The sequence below is a fragment of the Diabrotica virgifera genome, chromosome 2, assembly GCF_917563875.1.
Source record: "Diabrotica virgifera virgifera chromosome 2, PGI_DIABVI_V3a".
In the NCBI taxonomy this organism is placed as follows: domain Eukaryota; kingdom Metazoa; phylum Arthropoda; class Insecta; order Coleoptera; family Chrysomelidae; genus Diabrotica; species Diabrotica virgifera.
In genome coordinates this window covers 107818583-107842380 of record NC_065444.1, presented here as the reverse complement: position 1 = coordinate 107842380, position 23798 = coordinate 107818583, and the positions used below count along the sequence as shown (strand labels likewise).

The following is a 23798-nucleotide window of genomic DNA, read 5'->3' as shown; positions in this document are numbered from 1 at the left end:
TGGAAAATTTTACTTAACTTTTTTTGGTTTTAGGACCTACTCTTCACAACCCAATAGGTCCCCATAACGCTCGAGTGACTGCACATTTAGCATACTTTGCTCCCCTACCATTAGAGATGTAATAATATCTAATAAACGCAATATTGATTAAATAAAAAATAAAAAAAGTAAAGATTGGTATGGGATTCGAACCGGATAGGGCTTTTCATTCACAGTCATTTGTTTCGAGCTTCTGTCATGTGTCACATAATATGAATATATCTACGTCATACGTTATTGGCATATACCAATGATACAAACCAAAGACGTATGGCGTAGATATATTAATATTATGTGACACATGACAGAAGCTCGAAACAAATGACAATCGATGAAAAGCCCTATTAGACAAACGACCAGGGCCCGGATTATGTACACTCGATACGCATCGTATCCGCCATGTTTTCCCATAAGGCGCTACAGTAAAACATGGCGGATACGATGCGTATCGAGTGTACGTAATCCGGGCCCTGTTCTCGTCGCCATCCGCTCGAACTGTCAAACCATCTAAAATACTCGACGACAGAGTAGGATAGTGACGTCGTCGATACTCCCCTTGAATTAGAAAGAGACTACCGACCAAATAGGCTCATTTATCTCTGTCGCAACCGTCACCCATTTTAAGATCGTAAGGCGCAATCTAGAGTATTATATATCTATGGTTAAAATATTTCCAATTATTCGGATTGTGGAGTAAAAACGGAGAAAAACTGGCTATGTGCTAAAGAGTAAATGGCCATTGGTCATAGCAAAAAAGAAGACCGAGAATATTCAAAACAAAAACAGACCGATTTATTTGACAACAAACTTCAAAACACCGAAAATTTCATAATTTTTGTTTTTCAACAAAATATACCTACAAGCAAATAAATTTAAATAGGAATGAAACATGTCAACTGATCAACAAGATCTTGATTTATCAGTACACCATCAAATTTATTTAAAAGACAGTGATCAACCACATAATATTCAAAGAAAATGTCTTACACACTTGGTAAAAGTATCCTCTAATATGTAAGTATTCAGTTTGAGTATGTACATAAGGACTATTTGTAATAGATAAGTATATTCTGTAAACTACCGAACAGCATCAACTCTAATTTAATTATCTGAAAGAATAACATGATTGTTGTTTGTAAGTTGCAATGTACAGTAGAACCCTGATAATCCGTGCTCCAGAGGACTGGACGTGGCAAGAATAATTGAAAAGCAGGGAGAATCTGAATAATCTGAACAGAAAAAATAAATCTTATATCGTTTGATAGGTTAAAACTAACTTTTTTACATAAAAAGATCATCATCATCAGGGCTTCTCACTTTTCATTCCCAATGGAATGTTTGCGGCTCTTACTTAGAGCTCTCTGATTCTTGTTGTATTACTTGGCTTTCGTTACAATTTTCTTTCACTCATTTTGATATGTGCATAGTTCCCTACCATTTCTCACTTCCAGAAGTTTGATATCTCTCATGATCTGGTCCTCCCATCTCTCTCTGGGTCTTCCATTTGGCAGTGGCGGCCAGTCAGGGTCGGCAGTACCAACCCACACATTTATAGATATAGATTTTGTTTAATATTTAATTTAATCAGAGTTGATGTCATTTGTATCTGTGAAATTAAAAAATTCGTCAGATAATACAGATTGCATTTTATTCATGTTTTTTAAAAGGATTTGGTGAATCCGAGCGTTAAGTGATCCCTGCGCATAAGAGACTTTTCAAAAAATGAATGATCCGAACCATTCATCTGACTGTTTTCAGCAAGCAGACCCCAGCTCATCTCGAGCTTGACGATTTACACGTAAAACTCAACAAAATATGAGTCGAAGAGCAGCCAAACGTATATTTCTCTCCATAGGCATTCAGCAGCAGGTACGGCACATTTAAGTCTGCCGATCTTTCATTTGGAAGACTCGGCAGAAATTGTAAAAAATAATTATTCCATTTTACGTCGTTTAATTGATATTGTAATTTATTTAAGTTGTCAGGAATTATTATTTACGGGACATGATGAATCGGAGCATTTGTTAAATCAAAGTAGTTATAGAGAACTAATAAAATTGTTTAAGAAATACGATTTGAAATTTTCCAATTTTTTTTCTGATTCGAAGATATTTAGCGGCATGTCTAAAACAGTACAGAATGAACTAATATAATCAATCAGTTATATTTTGAATAACGTTATTGAATCTGAGATTCTGAAAACCATTTGCTTTTCGCTAGAAGTAGATGAAACTTCTGATTATCATGTCATTCACAACTATCAATTGTTGTTCGATAGGCGTTACGTGGTAATATTTATGAGAGGTTTTTAGGTTTTACAGACATCAGTAAAAGCAATAAGGCATATTTTTGGTGTTTTAAAGGACAGATTAAAATTTTTGGATATCAAAAATAAATTGGTATAGACTTCCCATCTTTTTATTTCCCTTTGCTAATCTGACATTCAGTTCCCATTCTTCCTGACCATTCTCCTCTATAATAACCCCCAGATACGTAAAATGGACTACTCTGTCAAAATTATATTCCCTTGCTTCATATCATAAGATATGAAAGTAAACTGTCCCTCTTCGTTTTGCTCTGTATTTCCAAGTATCATGTACTTTGACTTTTCCTGGTTTATTTCTAAATCAAATTATCTTTCCTCCTTTCCTCCTTTCCTTTCAAATTATCTTTCCTCTAAACTTTTCATAACGTTTTTTAATTGTTTTCTTGTTTTCACTGAAACAGTAAGATCATCAGCGAAGGCCAGACATTAATGCTCATTGTTGAAGATGGATCTGATCGTTTTAACTCAGCTATTTCTGGTCACTGTTTTAACTTATATTTAAACCCGGATAATAGGGGTTCTACTGTATTTAAAAAATCATTTGAGTAAGTGATATTTTCGTAATTATGTTTATTGTGTATTTAATTTTTAGATTGGACAACGAAAATACTTGTACTTTAGTAGACCATAAACTAAAAGCTCTTGCAGATATATTAGATAAAGGCCATGAAAATGTTTATGACAACAGAATAAAATCGCTTCTTTTAAAATCTGGCAAGGTTGCAGGAAATAACATTAAATCTCAGTTATCCAATATAGATCCTCAACAGTATATTACAGCTTTGCCTTGTACCTCAGAAAAAAGCTCCTGCTATAATTCTGAAAATTTTGATGAAGAATTGCAAGATTTATTGGATACATTGAAACAAAACAAAAGTTGTAAACCTGCTCAAAACCCAGAATTTCTAAACCAGTCTAATAAAAACAAACAAATTTTTTATCCTAACAAAAAATCCTATATAGAAGAAAAGACTAAAAGTAATGATAATATGAGTAGTCTGGCTAGTTCTTTTAAAACAGCAAGGGAAGAATTACAAATACAGAATATTCAAAAATATGGTACTGCTTCAAATACTGTGCAATCAAATTCACTAGCACAGAAAAAAAGGGTTGGAAATAGAAGGGGCATCAGCAATAAATTCATTTCTCCTCTTAGATCAAATAGTGGAAGGTTAGTATCCATCCATTGAAAGCTGGGTACTCACTTGAGCACGAACGCGCATGTGCCAAGCCGAGGCTATATACGAGGCAGTCAGTGAGGATGTCATCCGAGGCGCGGCAAATATGCTCAAATCGTTCGCTGCACGCCTTGGAGCGATCCATTTGTTGTCGGTCCATCAAAGTGATTCGTGCCTCAGTGTGGACGGTTTTTAAGTATTTTTAAACATGCGGTTGCGTTTCAATTCATATTTATACATTTTTAAACAGACCGTGCAAGCAATGAATGTAATTATAATAAAATAATACAAAAGGGTTCTAAAAGACTTGGATTTTGTTGAATTTTATTTCTTATCTTGAAATATTCATTCTTTTGGAAAGTTATACACTTAAAAATTCAAGATAAATTTATAAATCTACCTATAAAAAATGCAATGGAGCCAAGAGTTTTGTTTAGAACTTATTGATAAATACAAAAATATGGAAATACTATGGAATCCTCCCTAGCTATTATTATAATAATAATTGTTCCTTCGACATATTCGCTGCCTCAGGACGAATAAATGGATCACTGCTGCGGCAATCCTCATGCGTCCTCATACGGGATGCGTGTCCTCCTACATTTTTCCCGACTCGAGGCATTCCGTGCGGCCTCGGCTTGCCTCATGCGTATTCGTGCTCAAGTGAGTACCCAGCTTAAGACCATTAATTTATTAATCATTTTTGTTCATTATAATTCTTCTACTCTAACTTTTCCCATGCGTTACAATTAATTTTCAAACATGTTAAATCAAAAAATAAAGTGAAATGTACATGTCGATGTGCATTATCATTGATACGCACTGTAAGTGGTAATAATTAGGAAATGGCTATTATCCCATAGACATATTTTATAAAGTTATTTTATTGAACTGTTTAATATTTTTTCACTGTTAAGGGGGTGGATCGACTCAACATTAAACAACTTGAACAGCATACCGAGTATTACTAGTATAGAGATAAATATAGAATGTTACTAAATAAATAAAAAAAAAAACAAAAGGTAAACAGTAATCTCGAAAATACACAAAAATAAGTTTCCATTCGACAGAACTATAGTCACACTCATAATTATTACTTGTCACTTTTCCTTAAAGAATAAATAGGTACTTACGGGAAGTAATTCAATTTAAGAGGGGACAGTAGTTAGTCGTTTTAACAATAATTATGTTTGAAAATAAATATTAGAAAAACATAATATTATGTTATTCTAATATTTATTTTCATATTATGTATAGACTAAAAGTTAAATAATTTTAAAAACCAATAGGTAAACAATAAAAGTAAATGAACAGTTATATCACCAACATGCCATGTTGTTTATCTTTGTTTAACTTATTGTGATTTCTATGGACAAGCCACTTAATTTTGCGATACTAGTTTCTGTGAGTAAAAAAGCGACCTAGAATAAAAAGTAATTCGTAAATAATTTCATGCGTGGGAAAACTTGCAATACTGGAAATACTATATTATTTATGTACATTAAAAATATCTCATCTGTGGTCTTCCTCTTGGTCCTTTACTTTCGTAAGGTCTCCAATGTTGTACTCTGGGCTAATTAGCAAAATACAAGGCAAAGTTATTTAACAGCAATTTTATTGCTGGAATCGAATCTTATGATTGTATATACATATTAATAATATAGGTATGCAAAGTCCGCAGATAGTGTGCTACTTTTTTTATAAACAAAATGGCGCCCGATAATAGTGTTTTTTTCAATTTTTGCTCTATAACTCCAAAGGTTTTAACTTTACACCAAAAACACCCAAATAAAAATCCACCGTAATTAAATTCTGCATAGAGTCGTGTTTTTCCCGATTTACTTGGACAAAAATTTTCCCCGGAAAATGCTTGTTTTTCCAACAAAATCTTTAATTTTCAACTAAAATTTTAGATAAGTAAATGTTTATCAATAATTAAATAACTTGGTAATATAAAAGCTCATTTCGTATAGATTACAATTCCAGAAGCCGATGGAAATTGAATTAACAGTTTAGCAACAATTGAATTGTTAATTAAAACTTTACGGTCGCTATAATAACCACAATAAATATGATACATAAGAATAACTATGATTTTTGTATAAAAAGACACTGTATCTATCTAATGTACTTTACATAATTGAAATTGGATTATTTAAGCGGCCTCAGGAATATTTTAAAATTATAACCAATTTTTTGGCTTATAAACAAATAGAATATCTCGGGAAATTTTAAATTAAATTAAATCATGAAAACGGTGTTGGAAAAAAAGCGGTAAAACGCTTCTTTTAAAAGAATCAACGTTTAATTGTGATGAGTGGTTCCTGAGATACAACCGGTCAAAGTTTACCTGCATTTACGGCAAATATATAAACAATAGGATCATAATTTTCGAACCCTCACCTTTTTATTTCAGTCCTCTTTCTTAGGTAGTGATAGATCTTACAACCCATTCCGCGATGTTGCCAAATTTTTAATCAGGATTGGAATCCTAAACGCGGCAGATTTAAAAACATGTCATTACACGTTCTAAAAATTATTCAATATTTTGTCTATAATGTCCATATTTATTGAATAATCCATTGAATTACTGCATCCTAACACTTGCCTTTTTTAATATCTTCTTCCTCAAAATGAATCAAATGTATTTTTTCTAACTCGATAATTAATTACATAAAAAATAGAGGTATAATATAAGTACACATACAGAGATTATCTAAATTATGGAATAAATTCATTTTCTCTAAAATGGACGACTTTAGAGAAAAATCCCTAAATAGGTCGATTTTTATTTTCAAATTACAACTTTTTGCCATATATTTCATACTAATGACGTCTTCCATCTGAGCGTGGTGACGTAATCGATGATTTTTTTAAATGGGAATAGGGGTCGTGTAGCACCTCTTTTGAAAGGGTGTTCAATTCTCTATATAGTAATATAAACATGAATATCATTATTCATACAGGGTGGCCAAAATATTAATTTTTGAATTAAATTAATTGACGAAAAAAGAAGAATGTATGCAATTTATTTAACTCAAAATACATTCTATCGCCGTCAGAAAATAGAAAAAAATGTTTATTTGGCAAATAAACATTGATTTTCGCTTAAATTAAATGTTCAAACTGCCAAGAGGTATGTGGGACGCTGTTTGTGATTTAATTTAAGCGAAAAGAAATGTTTATTTGTGAAATAAACATTTTTTTCTATTTACTGACAGCCGTACAATGTATTTTGGCTTAAATAAATTACATACATTCACATTCTTCTTTTTGTCTCAATTAATTTAATTCAAAAATTATTTTTTGCTAAGTATATACCAGGAATAAGCTAAATTATTGAATTTACTGAAGTTAAGATGTTTGATAACCTTATAAATTTTTTGTGTTAAGCTTGTCATGCACGGGGAGCTATACTATAATATATCTCATATCACTCACTATAGTAATGAGTGAGGCTGCATACACGGAACTATAATGTATATTATGGTTCCGTTTATGCAGGCACAGTCATTACTAGAGTGAGCGATATGAGATATAATATATATCTATTATAGTATACCTCCTGGGCCTCGATTTTTGACCCTTCGCTTCGTTATCGAATGTATTCGCTTCGTGTACTAAACAGATACGAAGCGTATACATTCGATAACGAAGCTAAGGGTCAAAAATCGAGGCCTTGGTCAGTAACAAGCTTTATGGGGAAATAGAAGGATCATTAATATACATGTATCATTTTTTAATTTTTTATTTAATTGTCCTTTGTATAATTTAATTTTTAAATTTAATAAATCAATGAATTTTGTGTCTCTCTTCTGCCCTTTCATTTTCTCTGGTACTCTTGTGTTGTACCCTTTCCTCCTCTTTTTCTATCTGAAGCAATTGAGCTATGTTGAGTATTAGCGTTGTTATTTCTTGTAATACATTCTCTAGTTTATTATTGGTAGCTTACTTCTGGAACTAGCTTTTTTTCTTTTAAGAACGCAGGATTCCATCTTCTAGCTAGATGTTTCTCATATCTGTAACTAATTTTTTTATTTAGAAAAGTGAAATTTGTCTATTAACAAATCAATGCCTCAGAAGCCAATCGGTGTAAGTCAATAAGTGCTTAAAATAAGATACTAAGATGTTTCTGACAATAGTCGCAGAAATATAAGTACCTAGTTATTAAAAACAAATACAGTCGGAAAAATTAAAGAATACCCATGAACGATCACATCAATCAGTCAATCACATATTTTGTATTTGCTGTTTTTTTCCATAAATAACAAATGACAGAGATAGATTATTAGTAATCTGAATATGTGATTGATGTGATCGTTCATGGGTATTCTTTAATTTTTCCGACTGTAAACTGTCTTTATTTATCATAACATGGGTAACATATTCATAAATACAAACAAGGAAATAATAATATTTCTATATATAATAATAAGTGTTATATCCCATAAGTCATTTTTAGGGAGAATGTGACTTACACTGTTTGACTTCTGAGGCATCCAAATATTAAAATTAGGTTTTATTCCTGTTATTGGGATTCTTCAATTTACCATGTAAATTATACAATCTTTAAAAATATTGTGTTTTGATATACATAGTTGGTTTTTAGCCCTAGTTTACTATTCAATATACCAGTTGGATGGATTATAAATCTGGAGAGTTTTGACAATGATTGATATGTCCATCTAGCCTAATTTTTCAGGAGAGAATTTGGAAAGATTGAATCATGTTTTGCCAACTCAAAAACGAAAAGTAATCATCATAAGAAATCAAGTAATATATCAAGTTCTGCACTACTTACACAGTAGAACCCCGATTATTCATCCTCCTCGGGACCGAAGGTGTATTGAAAAGAGGGATAATCCGAACATGTATTTCTTATGTATAATACATATCGTCGGCTTAAGATGCAAATGGCCTAACTCCACTTTTAGCTCAAATTAACATTTTAGGTTGGTTGGGTTCATAAAAATTAACCGCGTCGACTTAAATACGCCTAACAACCGAAATGTCAAAAATGCCGCGACAAAATACCAGTCGAAACTCGCCTATCTCCGGCTTGATTTTCAACAATACGCAGTTGGCCTAACTCCCAGTGTGTAATGGTAATAACAGGTGAAACGTTGTTGTTCTTAATTTTATGTGCATAAAACAATATCTGAGGTAAGTATCAATAATTTTTTAATGCTTTAATTACCTTTGACGTTCAAATTATCTAGAGAATATAAATTTAGTATTTAATTTTTGTGCGTTCTTGGGTAAATCTGATGTTAAAATATCGTGTTGGAGTTAGGCAATTTTCATTTTATATTTACTTAGTTTGGATAGGAGATAGGCCATTATAGTTTCGATGATAAACCACATAGGTACCTACCTTTAATATTTTTTTCCCTATAATAACATTCTGAATTTTTGCTTAGCTAGGTACATAAAAGTATACTTTCTAATTAACGCTGTATATTTCAGAATGAATCCGCAATCCCGTGCGATGAAAATGCTTTTATTGGCTAAGCAAAACATCCAGGAAAAGCCCAACAGACAAAGCGATGCCGAAAGCGATGTAACAAGAGATTTGTTAACATTTTGTGATACTTTTGATCAAGATAAGGATTTATCTACACTCTTAACTGATAGTACTAATCTAGCAAGCTCCTCAGCATCTAATCACCACTTATTAGCTGACGACAATTTAATTACTGATGATGATTTACTCACCCTAGCTGAAGAAAAAGTTGCTAACCTGAATTTTATCTCCTCAAATTTTCCTGAAGATGAAATCAACATTGAACCAGAAGATCGTCAGAATTTCGTTCCAGAATCAATTCATGGTGAAGAAGTGCCAACCTCCATTTTGGAAGAAGAAGTTATTGAAGCTTCTTCTAGTCGTTCAGATAAATCTTATGAACCCAGTGAAAATGAAACAAGTTCAAGTGAAAATGAAAATGAAGTAGTAGAAGAGCTACAAAATAACACTCCAATGCAAACCCCTTCACGGACACGCAGAAAGAGACGTCATGTAGATCAAAAGGAATGCAAGAAAAATAAAAATAAGATTTTGAGACAAGAAGGAAAGGAATATTTTGGAAAACAAAAGCAAGAAGAAAAATGGAATTATGATATTAAAAAAAAAGCAAAAGCTATAGGACCGAGATGCAAATGCAGTGGTAAATCAGTAATGAATAATGGGAAATCAGTAATGAAGTGCAATGAGATAACAGAAGATCAAAGAACAGAAATTTTTACAAGATTTTGGAATTTTTTGTGGAACGAAAATCAATTGTTTCTAAGGACGCTGGTTGAAAAGAAAAGTACTTCAAGAGCTAGGGATCGAAAAAAAGAGAACGAGTCAAGAAGGGAATTTTCCTATATATATTTTCTTCAAACAACATCCAAGATAAGAGTGTGCAAAACAATGTTTTGCAATACTCTTTCAGTTGCACCAAGAACTGTTGCACATTGGTTGATTGAAAAAAATAAATCACAACACACTGCAAATGATTTGGTGGATGATGACCTTAATGATACGCGTGATAATAATTCCTCCCAAATAGTTATTCCTAGAAAAGCGAAAATCGACAAACAAAAAGAAAATTTGTGCAATTTCTTTACAGTTCTTCCAAAACTAGAGTCACATTATTGTCGAAAGAGCACAAAGAAATTATACCTTGAAAGATCTTGGCAAACAAAAATGGAATTATACTGGTTTTATAAGAATGACTGGTGTACAAAAAACGATTCACAACCGCTATCTATTGCAGCATTTAATAACAGTTTCGACGATTTTAATTTAGCACTTTTTTCACCTAAAAAGGACGAATGTGATACGTGTGTGGGTTACAAGACTGGTAATATTGACGAAGCTACCTATCAAGAACATCAGAAGAAAAAGGAGGAGGCACGAAAGGAAAAAGAGGTTGACAAAACAAAAGAAGATGTAAAAGTTTTTTCAATGGATTTGCAATCAGTTCTACTGAGTCCAAAATCTAATGTCAGCACTCTATATTATAAAACAAAATTAATAGTCCATAATTTTACAATTATGGACATTAAATCCTTGGATGGATATTGTTTCCTCTGGCATGAGGGTCATGCTGGACTAACTGCCAACACATTTGCTACCATCATTTACAAGTTTTTAGAGACTAATATTATACCCCAAAAAAACTCTACTAGTAAAGTCATTTTGTACAGTGATGGTTGCACTGGACAAAACAGAAATGCAATTCTTGCCAATGCACTTTTCAACTTTGCACAAAAGCATGGGATTACAATTGAGCAAAAATTTTTAGAAAAAGGGCATACGCAAATGGAGTGCGATTCAATGCACTCCACAATCGAGCGAAAACTAAAAAACCGAGTCATAAATGTCCCAGCAGACTATGTCAATATTTGTCAAACTGCTCGTATAAATCCGAAACCCTACGTGGTGGAGTACTTGGGTCATACATATTTCAAAAACTTTCAAGAAGTTCAATACATTAGTTCCATCCGTCCTGGTAGATCGTCAGGTGATCCTACTGTAACAAACATTAGAGCACTTCAGTATAATGAACACGGAATTCTCTTTAAAATCAGGCATACAGAAGAATGGATGCCTTTGCCTTACAGAATCACGAAAAAAGATAAAAAAATCTGGAATTTAGAAGAGTTGCCGTTAATGTATCCGACTCCAATACCAATTAAATCGGAAAAATTTCAACACTTAATGGACCTTAAATCGTCAATTCCTAAGGACTTTCATTTTTTTTATGATAACTTAACACATTTGTAAAATGCCTCTTTCTTTTTGTCTTTTGTCTTGTGTTGCCGTCTTTAAATTTTTTTTATACTTAAGTTGCACAATTAATTAGATTATTGCCTATCTCCTGATGCCAACCCATGCTCAGGGAACGCATATTACCTAACTCCCAATTTTTCAAGAATAAAGCCTATTTTTGACAAGAGCAAGTATTTTCTATGTTGTAGCATTAAACAAAATAAAATATTTTGGAAACTTACCTTGTTTTATTATTATTTTCTAATTCTGACAAGTTTTTGCATCTCCTGAATAATTTAAATTTTTGGAGTTAGGCCATTTGCATCTTAAGCCGACGATATGTACATATACACATACATATGTACCTACCATAAAAAGATAACAGAAAAAAATAAATATTTCATTATGAGTCTCTCTTTCGTCATATAGAGTTTCCGTCAAGTGATTTACGATGACGCTATTTTGATAAAACCTCAAAAATGCAACTTGAGTATGTAATAGAAAATCATAGCACGGATAATCTGCACCCGGATAATCGGGGTTCTACTGTAAGTTAAAAGGGGACATATCTTTTATACAAAAGATATGTGGGACAAAGGGGGTTTTACCTTCACATACCAATATCATACATACACATGTACACATATCATTATCATACACATACCAATCTCTACCAACTTGAAGAAATGTTACTAAATAGCATATCAAGCAAATAATCTCATTCTGGCTTAAATCAGACACAACATCAAGTTTTGCCATACCACTACAGAAATATAGTACTTACTTACTTACTTAAGCCGTCCTCTTGTACCTTACGGTGTCGAGGAGAAATATAGTATTGAATTTAAATAAAAGTTTTCCCCACATTAACAAATTTTTACATCATTGAACAGTTAATATTAATAATCATATAATATGTACATATAGTTATTATGTAAACAAAATTACCACTGCATCTGTTTCATTAGTCTTTGTCTTCTATTTTACATACAAATCAACAGTTTTCCACTAACTTAAAATGGATTTACCTCTTGTTAAAGCTCTCCAGTAAATTTTTCAGCATAATCAATGTTTTCTTTCTAAAACAATATTGTTGTCTGATTAAAAATATGGAAATGTATTCTAAACCTTATGACTTTGTATACTTATTTTTTTAAGTTGTAATTCTTTGATTTACTTACATTTCCTTCTTCCAAAATGGAAATAAAAACGATAAAATCATCTTTGAATCTAATTATGTTAGGTTAGGTTAAAGCTCAGATCCCTCCCACATCACTGGCTCAGATAAAGATAAACACAAGCCAGATAAACACAGGTTGTAATTCATTTTTAGTATAATCAGTTTATTACATCGAAATATAAATATTTTTTACGTACCATCTGTGTATTTTTTATACAAGCAACTATCAAATTAGAAAAAATAGATTTGATTCACTTTTAGAACAAGTAAAGTAAAACAATATATTTTGACATGTTTTTAAATCTGCCGCGTTCCGATACTGATTAAAAATTTGGCAACACAGCGGAATGGGTTGTAACATCTATCCGTACCTCTCTTTCTCTACACCAATTTTCGTAGTATGTTTAAAATACTCATAACATATATTATTATAATAAAAACTATCGGTATCACGAGTGAAAATTGCCAAAAATAGCAAAATTCCAATCAAAAATTTGGTTGGGGAAAATGTAATCTCAAAGTTCAAAATCGGTACACGTTAAAAAATGCATTTTCTCGGCTTCCCATGGATCAATTTTCTTCAATTCTTTTTTTGTTACCAAGTAACTCGAGTAGAGCCATCTAACTAACGCATTATTAAATGTCAAACTTGCTTTTGTTTTGTTATACTAGATTAATTTATTTATAAGAAAAGAAAACTACATATTTTTTCCAGTTGTAGACTTTTTTTAGATAAACTTACCACAAATGTGCCTTTTAACGTTAAAAACACGAATCTTCTCATTTGAAAGCTGTATAATTATTTAAACAATCTTTATTTAAAGAAATTAAAAAATTTTGTTATAATAAATAAATAAATTTATTATAATAAAACAAAAGCAACTTTGCTATTTAATAATGCGTTAGTTAGATGGCTCTACTCGAGTTACTTGGGAACAAAAAAATAATGAAGAAAATTGCTCCATGGGAAGCCGAGAAAATGCATTTTTTTAACGTGTACCGATTTTGAACTTTGAGATTACATTTCCTCCAACCTAATTTTTGATTGGAATTTTGCTATTTTTGGCAATTTTCACTCGTAATATCGATAGTTTTTATTATAATAATGTATATTATGAGTATTTTAAAGATATGAAAATTGGTTTAGAGAAAGAGGACTGAAATAAAAAGGTGAGGGTTCGAAAATTATGATCCTATTGTTTATATCTTTGCCGTAAATGCCGGTCAACTTTGACCGGTTGTATCTCAGGAACCACTCATCATCACAATTAAACGTTGATTCTTTTAAAAGAAGCGTTTTGCCGCTTTTTTTCCAATGCCGTTTTCTTGATTTAATTTAATTAAAAATTTCCCGAGATATTCTATTTGGTTTATAAGCCAAAAAATTGTTTATAATTTTAAAATATTCCTGAGGCCGCTTAAATAGTCCAATTTCAATTCTGTAAAATACGTTAGATAGGTACAGTGTCTTTTTAAATAAAAATCATAGTTATTCTTTATGTATCATATTTATTGTGGTTATAATAGCGACCGTAAATTTTTAATTAACACTTCAATTGTTGCTAAACTGTTCATTCAATTTCCATCGGCTTCTGGAATTGTAATCTATACGAAATGAGCTTTATATTACCAAGTTATTTAATTATTGATAAACATTTACTTATCTAAAATTTTAGTTGAAAATTAAAGATTTTGTTGGAAAAACCCGCATTTTCGGGGGAAAGTTTTCGTCGAAGTAAATCGGGAAAAACACGACTCTGTGCAGAATTTAATTACGGTGAATTTTTATTTAGGTGTTTTTGGTGTAAAGTTAAAATCTTTGGAGTTATAGAGCAAAAATTGAAAAAAAAAAACACGATTTCGGGCGCCATTTTGTTTATAAAAAAGTAGAACACTATCTGTGGATTTTGCATACCTATATTATTAATATATACAATCATAAAATTCGATTCCAGCAATAAAATTGCTGGTAAATAACTTTTCCCAAAAATGGCCTATTCTCCGATAATCTGCACAGACTATTGGTCTTTTTGTCTAGCAGTGTGTGTGGCCTGCGAAGCTCCATTTAAGTTTGTCAATTTTGTTGTTATCTCCAGTCCAGTTTCATCTTACCCAACCATTCCTCTTTTTATATGACATATATACCTACTAACATTACTCTTGCCATTGCTCTTTCTGTCGTGACTAGTTTATTCATATTTGCCTTGGTTAGAGTCCATGTTTGACATCCAAATGTCACGGTAGGAAGGATGCACTGGTTGAACAATTTGCTCCTCAAGTATTGGGGTATTTTGCGGTTTTTAATTATCCAACTGCGTTTTCCAAATCCTGTCCCTGCTTGTCTTTGGTTCTCTTTATTAAGTTTCAGGATTTGGCCTAGGTAGATGTGTGTATTCCTGGACTTGTTCTATCTCACTGCCATTTAAAGTTATACGTATGGGGTCATCTGTGTTTGTCAATATTTTCGTTTTTCTCATATTCATTTTTAGGCCGACGTATTGAGAGCTGCCTGCGATATTACGTCTCCTTGTCTCACTCCTCTCTTAATAGGGATGGGATTTGTATTTTCGTCTATACTAAATTTACAATCAAGATGCAGTAGAAATAAGCAAACCAAGACACGTTAAATGCTACTGGGAGCATTCCCGATTCATAATTTACAATCTATAAACGTTGTAAATCATAATTTGGGATTTACAGTGTATATGTTATAGTCAAAGCCCGAATGTCAGGCACTCCTAGGTTTGACTAGGCAATCCTCAGGTCTGACTGACAGTCTTAGTCAAAGCCCGAAATAGATTACAGTTTCGGCCTTTGACTAGTCAAACCTAGGAGAGACTAATTTAATCAGGCAAAGGTCGAAATTGAATTTTATGAAATCGGGGTTTGACTAGTCCAACCCCGATCAGCTGTTACAATTTGTTGGATTAGGTTTAATAAAACGTCATTTTTTAATTTTAATGTTTATTTTTTTTTATATTGCCATAATTAATATAAAAAAATAGTCTTTATTCTCACATGTTGAGACAATATGGCATTATAGTTGCACAATACGTTAGACCTTTTACAGTTACAAAATTTTGAAAAGCATTTTTTGTTGCAGTAGCATTTTATAGCCTTGTCCTCCAAATTTAGAATCTCTTGAAAAAAGTGTGTTTATTGTTCCGTATATCGTACCAACTCCATATAAACCGTCAATATTGCTTTATCTTGTATAATACCCAAAATATTTCGAGCATCTTCGTTGGCTCTATCAAAGCTGGGGATATGTATTGTTACAGTTTTCCGACTGAAATTGGAGGAAATTTTGTTTTACTTAATTATTGTTTCATAGCATTAGCCTGGGCACAAAGACCTTCAATCGCCGTTCCTTATGCGCAATCGCCTACATGTTGTGTGCGCTGGCAGCACACTTGGTGCATACTACGAAGGTTTTGAAAGAAAAGTTATATGCATGCGCTGTTCACAGACAGAAAAGATTAAAATAAATAAAAGGCAATTGAAGGTCTTTATGCCCAGGTTAATGCTACGAAATAATTAAGTAAAAATAATTCCTCCAATTTCGATCGGAAAAACTGTAACAATACCTATTCCCAGCTTTAATAGACCCAAAGGGGATGCTCGAAATATTTTCGGTATAATACCAGATAAACCAATTGACGGTTTATATAGAGTTGATACGAAATACGGAACAATAAACACACTTCTTTCAAGAAATCAAATAAGAGAATTTAAAGATAATTTTCTTAAAAGACTAAAAGACTAAGTTTTTCAACCTAATAAAAATATTTGTAAATTAAATATTTTTAAAAGATTTTTAATTGAAAAACTTTATTGGCCCATTTCCTGGTGACAACCTCCAAGGCTTCTACAATATGCAAGCCAAATGGATGCTGCAGTGAAGACTAAAGGGAAGGAATTCTACACTATGCAATTCACAACCCCCGTCTGCAGCGTGGTAAAGTTCCAACGGAAAATGGACCTAGTTACTCTATAGGAGTAATACTAGGAGGTTGTCACCAGGAAATGGGCCAATAAAGTTTTTCAATTAAAAATCTTTTAAAAATATTTAATTTACAAATATTTTTATTAGGTTGAAAAACTTAGTCTTTTATTTAGCAGATGCCGCTAGGCACCTACTACCATCTCGTCAGTTGCGGTGGGAGATGGATATGTCGAAAATTTTTACCTGGGCCAGAGAAAAAGCAGCCTAAGCAGTCTCTGATGAACCTCTAACAAGAGGTGAAATCGTCGATAAGAGTGCTGGCTGCACTCTCTGATCTGAGTAAAAATTAAGACAGTTTTGGTTTCGCACCGCAACTGAATGAATAAAAATGGTATACATTTTTATTTTTATTTAGTATTACTCCTATAGAGTAACTAGGTTCATTTTCCGTTGGAACTTTACCACGCTGCAGACGGGGGTTGTGAATTGCATAGTGTAGAATTCCTTCCCTTTAGTCTTCACTGCAGCATCCATTTGGCTTGCATATTGTAGAAGCCTTGGAGGTTGTCACCAGGAAATGGGCCAATAAAGTTTTTCAATTAAAAATCTTTTAAAAATATTTAATTTACAAATATTTTTATTAGGTTGAAAAACTTAGTCTTTTATTTAGCAGATGCCGCTAGGCACCTACTACCATCTCGTCAGTTGCGGCGGGAGATGGATATGTCGAAAATTTTTACCTGGGCCAGAGAAAAAGCAGCCTATGCAGTCTCTGATGAACCTCTAACAAGAGGTGAAATCGTCGATAAGAGTGCTGGCTGCACTCTCTGATCTGAGTAAAAATTAAGACAGTTTTGGTTTCGCACCGCAACTGAATGAATAAAAATGGTATACATTTTTATATTTATAATTTTCTTAATTTCGAAGATGTTCCAGACGTTAAGCTGCCTTTAAGAGAAATTGGTACAAAAGATTCTAAATTTGGAGGACAAGGCTTTATAAAATGCTACTGCAATAAGAAATGCTCTTCAAAATTATGCAGGTGTAAAAGGTCTAACGTATTGTGCAACTCTAAATGCCATAATGCCTCAACTGTGAGAAAAAACACTAATATTTTTATCTTAATTACAATATAGAAATAATAAACAATAAAATTAAAAAATTACGTTTTATTAAACCCAATCTAACAAATTACGACATTTTAATAGCTGATCGGGGTTTGACTTGTCAAACGCCGATTTCATAAAACTAAATGTCGACCTTTGCCTGACCAACTTAGTCTCTCCTAGGTTTGACTAGTCAAACGCCGAAACTGTAATTTATTTCGAGCTTTGACTAAGAGCGTCAGTCAGACCTGAGGATTGCCTAGTCAAACCTAGGAGTGCCTGAAATTTGGGCTTTGATTATAACATATATACATTGTAAATTACGATTCGGGAGTGCTCCTGGTAGCATTTAACGTGTCTTTGTTTATTTCTACTGCATCTTGATTGTAAATTTAGTATAGTTGTACTATCATAGTTCCATAGTTTCGTATAATATTATTAGTACATTCTTTCACGGTTTTTGCGGTAAATTTTGAAGAACCGCTTGGATTGAGATGAAATTTGGCATACGCATAGCTAACATGTCAAAGAAAAAAAGTGATATTGTGCCGATGTGTCCTTTTGCCCTGGGGGCTTTACCTTTTTCACCCCCCTCTCGGGGGTGAAAAAATATATATCAAAAATATGTAAGTCCGGAAATAGATAAACTGACTAATTTTAAGTAACTTTTGTTCTATAGAGTTTTTTCGCCAAGTCAACACTTTTCGAGTTATTTGCGAGTGAATATGTTCATTTTTCAACAAAATAACCACGCTTTTAGATGGTTTTTCGCAAATAACTTAAAAAGTAAGTATTTTGTCTAAAAAAACGTTCTTAGGAAAAATATAGCCTGTGAAAAAATAAAAAAAATTGTGTACGCTTGAGGTCTCTGGACCTCGTAGAACCGGAGTTATAGCCAATGAAAAATAGGTTCATATTCGCCAAATTTCAAATAGGCTATTTGAACGTGAAATATCCAAAACATAAAGCACTTTTTGGGGAAAACCTATTATAACTTTTTTAAAGTGTTTAAAAAAAGCTTTATTTCTGTTTTTATAAAAAGTTTCTAGCATCAAATTTAAGCAAGTTACGCTCAAAATAAAGTTGCTCCCTTTTGTTTTGGCAAAAAAAAAATCGGGAAGATCACCCCCTAATTGGCAACCTAACTGAAATTAGTCCAGAAAGCTACTGCGCATCCGCTAGGAAAAATATTCTAATTCGGATTTTTTGGACAATCTTATTCAAAAAGGACCCCTTTTAACAAATTTGCATGTTGCCAGGACCAAAAGGTGGTCAAAAATTTTTTAAACGTTTTTTTTTTTGTTTTTTTCCTAAAATTATTTTTTTTGCATGGAACAAATTTTTTTTAGGTTTTTTGGATCATTCCAAACAGAAAAGGTGTTTAGTGACTTTTCTCTAAAGTTGATAGTTTTTGATATATAAGCGATTAAAAATTGAAAAATTGCGAAATCGGCCATTTTTAACCCTCAAAACTATGTGAAAAACTGAAAATTTGAATGTTGCCAAGGTAGGTATATATTCTTTAAACATCGATTGATGAAATCTCGAAGAGTTTTTTGCAATACAATATCAAAAACCCCTTTGTTTTTTAATTGCCAATCAAGCGTGCGCGACACTATTTTCCACCGTTGCATGTGTATACAGTATGGTGCAAATGAAAGGAATAAATTCGTTATTTCGTAAACCGGTGACTTTAAGGAAAAATCCCAAAACAGGTCGGTTTTTATTTTTAAGTTATGATATTGTGGCATATATAGTATACTAGTGACGTCATCCATCTGGGCGTGATGACGTAATCGATGATTTTTTTAAATGAGAATACGGGTCGTGTGCTGGCTCATTTGAAAGGTTCTTCAATTCTCTATTCAGTAATATAAACATGTACATAATTATTTGTACAGGGTTTCCAAAAAATTTTTATTAAATTAAATCATTTGGCAAATTGACAAAAAAATTAAATTATTGGACACACTCTATAAATAATTATGTAAATGTTTATATTACTGAATAGAGAATTGAAGAACCTTTCAAATGAGCCAGCACACGACCCGTATTCTCATTTAAAAAAATCATCGATTACGTCATCACGCCCAGACGGATGACGTCACTAGTATACCATATATGTCACAATATCGTAACTTAAAAATAAAAATCGACCTGTTTCGGGATTTTTCCTTAAAGTCGCCGGCTTACGAAATAACGAATTTATTCCTTTCATTTGCACCATACTGCATACATGCAACTCCATACATACAACGGTGGAAAATAGTGTCGCGCACGCTTGATTGGCAATTAAAAAACAAAGGGGTTTTTGATATTGTATTGCAAAAAACTCTTCGAGATTTCATCAATCGATGTTTAAAGAATATATACCTACCTTGGCAACATTCAAATTTTCAGTTTTTCACATAGTTTTTGAGGGTTAAAAATAGCCGATTTCGCAATTTTTCAATTTTTAATCGCTTATATATCAAAAACTATCAACTTTAGAGAAAAGTCACTAAACACCTTTTCTGTTTGGAATGATCCAAAAAACCTAAAAAAATTTTGTTCCATGCAAAAAAAATAATTTTAGGAAAAAAACAAAAAAAAAACGTTTAAAAAATTTTTGACCACCTTTTGGTCCTGGCAACATGCAAATTTGTTAAAAGGGGTCCTTTTTGAATAAGATTGTCCAAAAAATCCGAATTAGAATATTTTTCCTAGCGGATGCGCAGTGGCTTTCTGGACTAAATTAATCTTTACCGCTCCACAAATAATTATTTAAGTTGTGTTTATATGATATGTAAGTTTCATTGACTCGCAAGTGCTTATTTTTGAAAAAATTTGGTATTAAAATAAAATTTTTAAAATTTTATTTAAAATATGCTTTTTTCAAAATAACTTAAAAATTGTTAGAGATGCCAAAAATCTCAAAAAACAAAAAAGTCAGTATTACTTTTCTGAATATCTTGTATTTTTTGTTTTTCTGTAAGACAAAAGTTGATTAAGATTTGGTGTTTCTAAATTTGCATACACTCGTGATCAGTGATTCGTTCAAGCCATTTTAACTATAGCTCTTGCAAAAATAAGGACTTTAAACCGATGAAACTTACAGATCATATAAACAATACATCCACGAGTAAAGAAACTTGTGAAGTGGTAACGATTAAGTTCATCTGAGATACTATTTAGGAGGTGATTTTCCTGACTTTTTACCAAAAACAAGGGACTAACTTTATTTTGAGCGTAACTTGTTTACTTTTGACGCTAGAATTTTTTTTATAAAACAAAAATGAAACCTTTTTTAAATACTTTAAATAATTTGTAATGAGTTTTCCCCAAAAAGTGCTTCAATTTTTGGTATTTCACGTTAAAGTATTTCATTTGGAATTGAACGAATCTGAACCTATTTTTCTTTAGCTATAACTCTGCTTTTACCAGGTATAGGGACCTAAAATATACAAATTTTTTTTCAATTTTTTGCGGGCTATATTTTTGTTAAGAATGTTTTTTTCGACAAAATAATTACTTTTTGAGTTATTTGCAAAAAACCGTCTAAAAGCGCGGTCATTTTGTTGAAAAATGAACATATTCACTCGCAAATAACTCGAAAAGTATTGACTTAATCAAAAAACTCTATAAAACAAAAGTTACTTACAATTAGTCAATTTATCCATTTCCGGACTTACTTTGGACGTATATTTTTTCACCCTCCAGAAGGGATGAGAGCCACCCCCATGGCAAAAGCACACATCGGCACAATATCACTTTTTTTCTTAGATTTGTTAGCTATGTGTATGCCAAATTTCATATCATTCCCAGAGGCGGCTCTAGCCCATGTAGCGCCCGTGTGCAGTCGATGCCCTGGCACCCTTTGGTTGACGCGCAGTCAAAATGGAATAGTCGAATAGGTACCTATAATACCTAGTACCTGTACTAATAGTACATAGAGTATTAGAGGGTATTAGGTACGCTTATAATGTAAACAAAAATCCAGATGCAAATAGTGCAATATTAAATTATGTCGGGAGCCAATAGGTATTCACGGCGTCAGAACAAACTACCCAAATCTGTTAAAAATATTTAATTAAAAATGAACTTTTTTATCTATGAGGTATAAAGGAAAATTGGTTGAGGAAATTTGACAGGTTTGAGTACACAAGTAAATAGTACTTTTAGGAAGGAACTGGTTAGATGAATAAAAAAGAACAACTTCGTGATTATTTAAAAAAATTATAATTTATTAATTATTAAGAGCAAACAGTAGCGATCAACAGGTAGCAACAAACGCGTTCCAAGATTGCGGCTCTAATTTTGAATATTTTGTCGAGATATTTGGCACACATATTCGTAATACAATAAAGAATGGCGGTACAGAGCCCAATTTCAGAGATTAATATGTTAGTATGTGGAAATTACTCTATTACTAAATAAAATATTGAAAAAAGGAGCCTGTTCCGCCATTAAGAAAGACAAAAAAATATACTTTCTTCAAATAAACTTTTTTATCCCGTGCCTAGATGTTGTTTCACATTGGAACTACTAAAAATCGATTTTTTTATAACAAGAAATCGAACGTCACTGACTTGGCAACATTTCGCGCCTATGTGTATAAAAATTATTGTTTTTGATAGTATAAACGTCACTGTCAGCACAGAATAACTAACCACACAGAAGCGAATCTGACTGTCGTTTCCACTGATTTTGTTGGGACCGAAATATTTGACCTTGTGCACCACTTACAGAATAGAACTTGATGTTCTAATAGCCACTTTACACCATGCAAGTAATTGCGAAATTGATTGCACAATTTCTTGCAGCAATAGAAATTGCATCGTGTCATACGCGAATTGCACAGAAAAGCTGCAACTACTTGCAGCAAGAAATTGTCCTACATGTCTATTTTTCATGCAATTTTTTCTGCAATTTGGTTATATTTTTAGTAACTTTTAATGCTACACTGTTTGTTTTGACATTCTGTCATTGTAAATTTCAAACTAAACAATTTTTGACAAAACTAGAGGAACTTTTTACCAATTTCACGCTTCACAGATAACATTATTCTGGTGGATAACTTTAATTATGCAACATAGGGATTAAAGAAACTATTTTCTATTTCTTTTGTATTTAACAACTTGTTTTCTTTTGTAAATGAATAATGTCGTATTATAGGTATACTTGCATTAGGTATTAATTGATTTTGTTATACATAATACATATTATAATTTTCTCAAATTATAATCTAACATTTTTAATTTAATATATCTGATAACTCTACTCAAAAAATTACATTTTTAATTTATAAAAACAACATAACCTAAAATTTATGGTATGTCAAAGTTTCTGTCCATTTCATGTCAGTTTATGCAATTACTTGCACCGTGTAATCACTTTATTGCAGAAAGCTAGTTGCAACTTATTGCAGAAGTTCTTGCTGCAAGAACTTGTGCAATAAATTTCGCAATTACTTGCATCGTGTAAAGTGGCTATAAGTCTAAGGAATAGACCATTCCAAATGATGTGTAGTCTTAGTATTTTTGACAAGTAGTTATTAATTAAATATGAAATATAAAATTTAACTATAAAATATAAATAAAGTATAAAATAAAACATATATAAATATAAAATTCAATTAGAAATAACTGTCACTGTCAGTCGCAAAAGTGAGGTTGCACCACTTACGTGACGCATGAGCATGAAAATTATGTTACCGTTTTCGGCCTGAGTTTCGCTTCTGTGTGGTTAGTTATTCTGTGCTGTCAGTGTCGAATTACCGACGCACTGTTGTATCACTTTTGAAAGTTCGCAGAACTTTCGCAATCTTGGACCACGTTTGTTGCTACCTGTTGATCGCTACTGTGTGCTCTTAAAGGACGCACATAGGCACTTACTACAACGTATAATAATTATAATTATAAAAAAAGATACTTTTTGTGCTTTTGAATTAGCAAAATCTTGAAATAATATAATTTACTTTAATTTTTATTTCATGTCCAATACTTACTAGTGATAAATTTGTCAATCGACTTTGCGACAATGTTGACCTTAGATAATTTTGAATTATTTTTAATTTAGAATATGATCTTTCACTGTGCGCTACTGTCACTGGCAATGTGAGGTAAATTCTAAGAGCAGTGAACAAATTTGGGAACACTGAATGTAATTTATTTGTATACAAGTAATTTAAAATGAAGCTGGACCTTGAATGCTGCACCAATGAAAAACTAGAATCATTCGAGCTGTGGGTGTACAGGAGAATTCTGAAAATATCGTGGACAGAACACG

At 32.2% G+C, this 23798-nt stretch overlaps 1 protein-coding gene across 1 annotated transcript in view; it reads left to right on the top strand.

Moving 5' to 3' along the window:
• The first annotated feature begins 506 nt into the window (after positions 1 to 506).
• LOC114335867 (fidgetin-like protein 1) overlaps positions 507 to 23798 on the top strand; it is a 70370-nt gene continuing 47078 nt past the window's right edge. The window contains exons 1-2 of the mRNA XM_028286154.2: positions 507 to 1053; positions 2958 to 3536. Coding sequence (XP_028141955.1) covers positions 929 to 1053; positions 2958 to 3536 — 704 coding nt within the window. The 5' untranslated portion in view covers positions 507 to 928. The remainder of the gene's footprint in view (positions 1054 to 2957; positions 3537 to 23798) is intronic.